Source organism: Arachis hypogaea, chromosome 18 (genome assembly GCF_003086295.3).
Source record: "Arachis hypogaea cultivar Tifrunner chromosome 18, arahy.Tifrunner.gnm2.J5K5, whole genome shotgun sequence".
Classification (NCBI taxonomy): Eukaryota; Viridiplantae; Streptophyta; class Magnoliopsida; order Fabales; family Fabaceae; genus Arachis; species Arachis hypogaea.
In genome coordinates, this window is record NC_092053.1 from 127,155,756 (window position 1) to 127,163,361 (window position 7,606).

Here is a 7,606-nt window from a genome sequence, read left to right on the forward strand (position 1 = left end):
GCCCTAACTAGTATATGCTTTTGTGTAATTTCACTAATCATTATCCCCACCATGTGTGTACTGTGTACTCTGAGAAGAGCTCATTCACAAAACCTCAAAACACACTCTCTCTCTCTCTCTGACTCTACTCTGCTCTCTTCTCTCCAAGCCCTTCTTTTTCTCACTCACGAATTTCGCCGCTGTTGTTTTGCTTCTCCTCTCGTATAAAGATCCTAAAGTATGAGCTGGTAATTCCCTTTACTTTCTTCAATTTACACTTGGAAATAGAATTGGATTTGTTTGAGTTTCAGTTACCCGATTCTGACAAATTAAATTAAGCTAATAGGAAATGACTGAAAAAAAGAAGGGTTACTCACTACTTCACTACTCAGGTTGAACTAGCAAAACATTAAGGGATGAAAAACTATCTCGCATTGAATTAAAAATATGAATTCCAATACGGAAAGGAAGGGATTGAAGTCCTTAGTGATAATAAACTGGCTTGAATTAGTACAAGTATATTGAATTTTGTGTAATTAGTTTATATATGTAGTGTTTTTAATGTCTGAAGTGATTATAAAATATAAATACACCCATGACATACGAAATGATCACTAGTTTTAAGCATATAGCAAACCCTACTAATAAATAAACCCATCAATCCAACTCAGTCACACTTGATTGATGGCAGCATTGCATAGTGCCATGTTTAAAAATATTTTTTACACTTGTGTAACCTATTTTTCTGAATTTATCGATTAAGTATGCATGGTTGATGATGGATGAGCATTTGAGGGTATAAAGAAGAAGCAGGATAGCATGAGCAGTGTTGCGGAGAACGGAGAATGAAAGGAAGGTAGAAAGCGCCGGAGAAGATGAGTGTGGCGTCGAAGCTGTGCTTGTTATCGTCGTCGTGGTGCTGTAATGAGAGATGTAGAGTTTTTAGTGCTCACACTTACTATTACCCAGTAAGTATCACTGTAGCAAGAATCAGCATCTGTATCAGTATGATGTATATTTCCTTTCTCTCGATTTTTTATTCGCAATTACAATCAATCACTCTTTGAAGTAAATTGAGAGAGAGCATTCAGTAACCCATAGCTCAATTGAATTATTTTAGATGCTCAATTGCAATTGGGTAAATAGTGCGAATGACGAGCTATTTCAACGAGGGTTAAGATTTCGGGTGGCAGCTGCAAATTCAAATGCAAATGCAATTTCTTATTCTAGTGACAGTCATTCCTTTGATCCAGACCTCCACTCAGTGCTTGAACTTGCCACTGAGTCAGAGTTGTGTGAGATTGAATCAATTCTTTTTGGTCCCAGGTGAGGTTAACTTCCTTTATTCTAATGTTGCTTTAGATTCATTGGTTAATAAATCATGAAGTGGAAACTGAAAATTATAGTAAAAATCAAGCAGCTACTTGAGCCCTTTGCTAAAATCCATCACAAGCTCAAACAGAGTAGAGGATGTTGAACGAACCATGATTGGCGTCGACCTTCAGCAACGGCAACACTTCATAGCTGCTCTGGAGTCCCGATTTTTCTTCCTTGCTGCTGATGCCCGCTCTACCTTAAGGTTGTTTCTTTGTTTATTTATTTTGCATTTATTTTTCTGCTTCCGTTTTTACATTATGTTTCCTACATTCATTTGTTATTTGCAGGGGTTGGAGACCATCTTATAGAAGTGTATTGCTTCAACTCAGGAAAAAACTTAACATTACTTGCTCAACCAAATTGTCAACTGAAGACCTTGAACTAGAGATTTTTCTCCACCTGTTGCACTGCAATTCAGGGTCTGTGTATATATATATGCTCTCTTTCTCTCTTTTTTTTTGTGGGGCGGGGAATTCAAAATCTTTTTATACTTATACAGCATCAAAATTCTTTTAGGAAGGAATCAGAAGATCTAGGTTTATTGGACATAAGCACAACATCTGATGGTCAGAGCAGTCTACAAGGCGGACTCAGTCAGTGGAAAGTTCAATCTCTGGCTGCTTTGAAAGTTGGGGCACAAGATCTTCGATCAATTATTTTGAAGGTTGATTAAATGTTACTTCGTGTATGATTCACTTTGTAACCTTCCTTTATTTGTTCTTAGATGTTACTTGACGCGTTCTTACTTCTTTCTGATTTTGTATTTGTTTGTTGTCAATTAAAGGGTGGTGGTGCATTCACATTGGCAAAGATATATCAATTGGTAAGGCAATGATATCTTGCATTTGTTTATTCTCTATCTCTAATTTCTCTCCAAAAGAATGCATCTCTCTCTCAGTCTCTCTCATGACAAGGTGCTGACTTGCAGTTAGCAGGGAAATTATCTGGCAAAGTGCTTGCAGAAGCTGCTAACTACCAGATTAAGAAAGAGCTAATTAAGAAGGTATAAATATTGGTCTTTGGTGGCTGTTTCAATAACATGAGTAATATTTCTCACGTATAACTTAAACATGCCTGTCGTTCTTGTAATTTCCAGGGTGGACAGTTAGCTATTACGAATCTAGAATCCCGAGCAGCCTTGCTTGCAGCCAAACAGGTGCCTTATATTATAGCACAAATTAGAATTGCGTCTAACTTTATGCGATTCCTTTATAGGAAGTAAATGATCACAAAGCAACAAATAGTTTGGAAATTCCAATTTCACATGCATTAGTTGAATAGCCAAATGTGAAGGGGCTTTGTTGATTTTTGTCATTCTTTAACACCGTTAAACCTATCCAATGATTTAATATTTTGAGAAAGATGGTTTAAGATATAGTAATGAGCTTTTATGGCCTAGTGTCTAAAGTTTGCTCCTTGTTTTCCCCTATATTATCCTAAACAAGTTTGAATTTTAACACAAGGTAGAATGGTTTTATGCATTGTGCATACTTTAAACCCAAAAGCACGCTTGTGTGAGGGAGCATATTAAAGGATAAAATCATTAATTATCTTATGCTCAATTGCTTAAGCTTTTAGGAAAGACGATTTATGACAGACATCGTACATGATACACTATTAGTTACCTCATTAGAGTAATAGATCATTTTGCAGTAGAAGATTTGACAGATTTGCTAATATGTGGGGTCATAAATTCACTCTTAGAAACCATATTTGTCTTGTTTTGATTCTGCAGCATGAGATTAGAAGCAGTATCATTAATAGGCTGTCTGAGGTCAGAAGCAGCGTTGTTAATATGATTGATATAGGAACCATATTTGTTCATGAGCCTTGCAATGCTTTTCACTTCCTCTATGCCATTAACCTTTTGGGATGAAGACTTCTTAACTTCTACAGATCTTATAAATAGAATGTCCTCATCTATTTTACAAAACAAATCTCCTCATGAACTGTTGTTCTCTCAGCAACCTGATTATCATGCTTTAAGGGTCTTTGGATGCTCATGCTATCCATTTCTTAGACTATACAACAAAGTCAATTTTGATTATAGATCAACAATGGCAAAGTTGATAGGTTGATGTATATGAATGGTTATATATCTAACACGTCTCATCATGCAAGAGCCTCTTCGAAGCATGAATTGTGCATGGAATTTTTCTTTTTGTTTGCCTTATGGTTAAATTCTTCTCTTTTAGGGGCAACAAAGATCGAACTTTTGACATGTTGGCCATAGAAACTTTGATACCATGAAAGGATGATGGTTTGCTTTTTTATGAAGAAATCACTATCTTAGAGAGAATGAGAAAGATGCTGAATATTCTAGACCTTCCATTCTTTGATTTAAAACCTCTAAAATACATGAGAAGCACTAGGCTTATATATACATAAGAAAGAGAGAAGATTCTAATAATTTCTGTTAGACTATCATAACAGCTTTCTAACCATACTAACAACCTCTAACAACTTTCAGTTTTAGCATGTGAATCTGTTTTGACTAATTCTTCTCTACTATCCTTGATATTCTTGCATGGGCTGTGAATGTGAAAATTAAATCCAGCACGGGACTCCATGCTTCAGAGTTTTAATGTTGACATTTCCTAATCACCTTATGCATAGGGATGATAATATTGCAGTTTTAATTTGACAGCCTTTCTGATGTACATTTATTTGTGCAACAAATGAACTACTTTTATTTATTGTATTTACGACTGTGTCTCTGATACTAAGTATGTATGTTTCTTATATTAAGTTTGGTGTTTCAGGGTTTTCTTGGTGCTGCATCAAGATATCTCGGTTTTAGAAGCATGATCACATTACTTGGACCTGTGTATGTTCTGGACCTTGATATATAAGTTCTTTGCATACTTTTTGTATATCTATGAATCGATCTGCTAAGTGCTAACTTCCAGTTCTTTTGAGAAGGATATGCTTGTCAAAATCTGCTTTCCTGAAAACAAAGAGCATTGCATTTCTCAGCTTAACCTAACTTCTCTCACACATACTCACACCAACAAGGGAGAACAAAAATATTAACATTACTTGCCTAATTTTGGCCTGCTAGCAGCATTATTTGTTTCATACTTTCACTTAAAGACAATAGGCAACTTTTCAAGTTGGTGATGGTTTCCTGTGCAATATTCATTTTTCTCGGGGTGAGGCTCTAAAAGTGAAAGAAAAAGCTTCAAACTCTTCATCTTTACTCCTTGTCTGTATTTGGAATATGATGCTTTATGTTTTACCTCGTTTTTTTGTCCTTTCTCTCCTTAATCAAAGGAACCCTCTTTAAATTTCGTTAACATAAGCATTCATTAGACAGCTTTGTATTAAGTAATCAGCAAACTCTTTTGGGTGGTATTAATGCTAATTTATGGTCCATTGAAGTGGTATATAGTACATACATCTTCCCCTTAGCCAACGGTGTTGAATTCAAATCCTGGGTATAGCATTGCAAATTCTCAATCAAGATTACTTTGATAAGGGAATACGTATGGTTCCACTTCTACCAAATAAAGGAAACGCTATTAACTCTCTTGATAAAATACACCACTAACACTTCTCAGCTGGATTTCCATTTCCTCCTCGCTATATTTTGAGACACAATTTAGTGGATATTTCTGATCATGTTATTTGGTCTTTTGAATAGGCTCTGGGGAACATTTTTGGCAGATCTGGTCATTCAAATGCTTGGAACAGATTATGCTAGACTCTTGCGTGCAATTTATGCTTTCGCTCAGGTAATATACCGTTCTGTCTTACATGTTAGTGTATTAACTTTGCTATATCCTGGGTTTATCTGCTTCCCCAACTTGATTTGATTTGCTAAATATGTTGTGCTTATTTGCTGATTTATTACTTCCCTTTGCAAATTTACACTGCTCCTTTTTTAAAAAACATATTAAAAAAAAAATTCAAATATGAGATCATTTAAGGCAATTTATTTGGAATTAATTATTTTTTTATAAGTTGATTCTTATATTTGCAATGATTATATACAAATACGATTTGAATTGATTATTACATCAATTCTTTTATTTGCGCATAACTATCTATTCCATGTGAAGAACTCAGTGCCAGCGTATTTTAGTTTTGGACAAGTTGTGGTGGACCTTATCAATTTCAATTTTCTTGTAGATTTATACTAGTGAATTAGTGATAATGTCAAATATTATTGCTGCTAAGCACTTATTGCTAATTTTCTGACTACCACTTTGTTGTTGCTATAGATTCGAGTAATTCGCACTTACAGACTGCCAGCTGACGTTACTGATGAGTAGTCGAATTTTGTTCATGGAATCGAGCCTTGTTGAAGCAATTGGAGGAATGTCAATCTTCAAGTAAATAGTTATACTGCAAACTATGTCCTTCCAAAATGGAGATTTAGTTTGACATCCTTGGACAAGACAACAAGGAAGTAATCAAGTTTTAGTTCATGAAGTTGTGGTATCTACCTGGTTGTTTGCGAGTTGGGATTTTAGAGGGGAAGAAAGGGTGAAAAAAGGTTGTTGTGTAAATTCGAAATTTAACCTACAATTCTTCCCTTTTCTTTTCCTCCAAAATTTCAACTCCCAAACAACCCCTGCTAGTCACAGAAGGTTTGTTAGTTAGTTAGTTAGGTTAAAAGATGTCTCTTTTCTGCTCTTTATCCCTGCTGCTGTTTGGCTATAGAGCACCAGCTACATAATCTTTAAAATTTGTTACCATGTTGGATACTTTTTTTTTTTTGGATTCTTTTCGCTACGTGATGCATGATTGGTTATTTAAGCCTATATAACTTTCTAACACCATGTATACGGTATACCACTTCATCCGTAAATTATAATCAATCCATAAATCATGTGCCAAAATTACAAACTCTACTCATCCCAAAAACCATGCTTAACCATCCAAATTAAAACCCCCTATTAAATATAGTAACTGAACCCTAAGCCACTAATTTATTTTCCTCTTTTAAACCCTATTTTTAACCAAAACAGATAATATATAAACGAACCCTTGCTACTCCCTTCAATAATCAAGCTAAGCTTGGTTTCGGTATTCATACATTGACGAGAAGAAGAAAAGGGAGAAATAAACAAAACCCCTTTTCTTTTCGAATAAAAAAACCAATAACAAAATAATAAAAAAATGGGTTTGAGAAACACATCTGTTCTGTGCTTGGCACTGTTTCTTGCTTTCTCTTCATGCATTCATGGGTTAGATATCACTAGCGCACTCAGCAAATACCCAGAATTCACCAAGTTCAGCAAGTACCTCACCGAAACCAAGCTTGTTGATCAAATCAACGGCCAGAAAGCCGTTACCGTCCTCGCCCTCGGCGACGACGCACTCGCCTCCCTTGACGGGAAGCCCCGGGACTACATCAAGGCAGTCCTGGCCAACCACGTGGTTACCAACTACTACGACGAGAAGCTTCTCGTCGGAGCAGTTGGTAGCCACGAGAAGTTGGCCACACTCTCATCTTCTGGAATCTTCGTCAACTTGATAAACGATGGCGAGGTGGCTTTTGCACCCGCCGAGAAAGAACAGTATGAGAGCAAGCTCGTCAGAACCGTTGAAACTCAACCCGAATCACTTTCAATCTTGGAGGTTCATCAGCCTATTTTTGCTCCATCCGCCGTTGCCAACGCCGTCGCAGCCACCGTGTCGTCGGAAGGGAAGAAGGTTCAAGAAGCAGCAGCCGGTGTTAGCGGCGGTTGTCGCGTCGAGATGGGGCTCTTTGGGGGAGTAGTTATTGCCTTGGTTTCGCTCTTTGCTTCATTGTAAGTTATGATTAATGATGACATGAACAACGTAGCAAATAATGCTATTGTTTTGTTGTTATAGTGAGGATAAGAGGAAAGTATGGTAAAATTTTTAAATGTTTGTATCTATATATATATGTACATGTATACATATATGTTCTTGTGATGTGTTATTCACTTATTCGTTATCAGAATATAATTTTGTATACTTCAATTGTATTATATACGGTTGAGACCGAATTGTTTTTGTGTTATCAGATTTTGTCACTCTCTTTTTCTCTAGCTCTTCTGCTCTTTCTTTTCCTTTTTGATGCATCCTTAAAACATTTTACAAACTTATCGGATGTTATTCATTCTTTTTAGATTATTATTTATGTAATTAATAAATAAAAATAATTATTTTTACAATCATATTAAGTATATATTAAAATCAACTATTAAAATTAGTAATTAAAATAGAATATATATTAAAATATAAAATACATATTAAAAATAAGTTAAATTATATA

At 35.6% G+C, this 7,606-nt stretch overlaps 2 protein-coding genes across 7 annotated transcripts; both read left to right on the forward strand.

Annotated features, from left to right (window-relative positions):
• On the forward strand, positions 1-7,351 carry LOC112771344 (uncharacterized). Of its 6 annotated transcripts, none has more exons than XR_003187033.3 (12): positions 1-227; positions 743-947; positions 1,100-1,305; positions 1,400-1,558; positions 1,644-1,775; positions 1,873-2,020; positions 2,141-2,179; positions 2,285-2,359; positions 2,453-2,512; positions 4,106-4,183; positions 5,000-5,090; positions 5,580-6,140. XR_003187033.3 is itself a non-coding variant. In XM_025816058.3 (12 exons), exons 2-12 carry the CDS (start codon positions 855-857, stop codon positions 5,628-5,630), a joined length of 1,119 nt encoding a protein of 372 aa, XP_025671843.1. In that variant the 5' UTR covers positions 1-227; positions 743-854; the 3' UTR covers positions 5,631-7,351. The 6 variants fall into 6 exon arrangements, 4 of the variants coding, with proteins under 4 accessions (XP_025671843.1, XP_025671845.1, XP_025671844.1 ...); XM_025816058.3 differs by having other exon boundaries at positions 4,119-4,183; positions 5,580-7,351; XM_025816060.3 differs by having other exon boundaries at positions 18-227; positions 743-991; positions 4,119-4,183; positions 5,580-7,351.
• On the forward strand, positions 6,481-7,351 carry LOC112771345 (fasciclin-like arabinogalactan protein 3). The gene has a single exon (XM_025816061.3). The coding sequence runs from the start codon at positions 6,481-6,483 to the stop codon at positions 7,117-7,119; it is 639 nt and encodes a 212-aa protein (XP_025671846.1). The 3' UTR covers positions 7,120-7,351.
• Positions 7,352-7,606: the final 255 nt, after the last annotated feature.

Coding starts and splice junctions, on each gene's coding strand:
- LOC112771345 (XM_025816061.3), top strand. CDS start 6,481: ATGGGTTTGAGAAACACATCTGTTCTGTGCTTGGCACTGTTTCTTGCT.
- LOC112771344 (XM_025816058.3), top strand. CDS start 855: ATGAGTGTGGCGTCGAAGCTGTGCTTGTTATCGTCGTCGTGGTGCTGT. Junction 948..1,099: donor CTCACACTTACTATTACCCA/GTAAGTATCACT, acceptor GAATTATTTTAG/ATGCTCAATTGCAATTGGGT. Junction 1,776..1,872: donor CTGTTGCACTGCAATTCAGG/GTCTGTGTATAT, acceptor AAATTCTTTTAG/GAAGGAATCAGAAGATCTAG.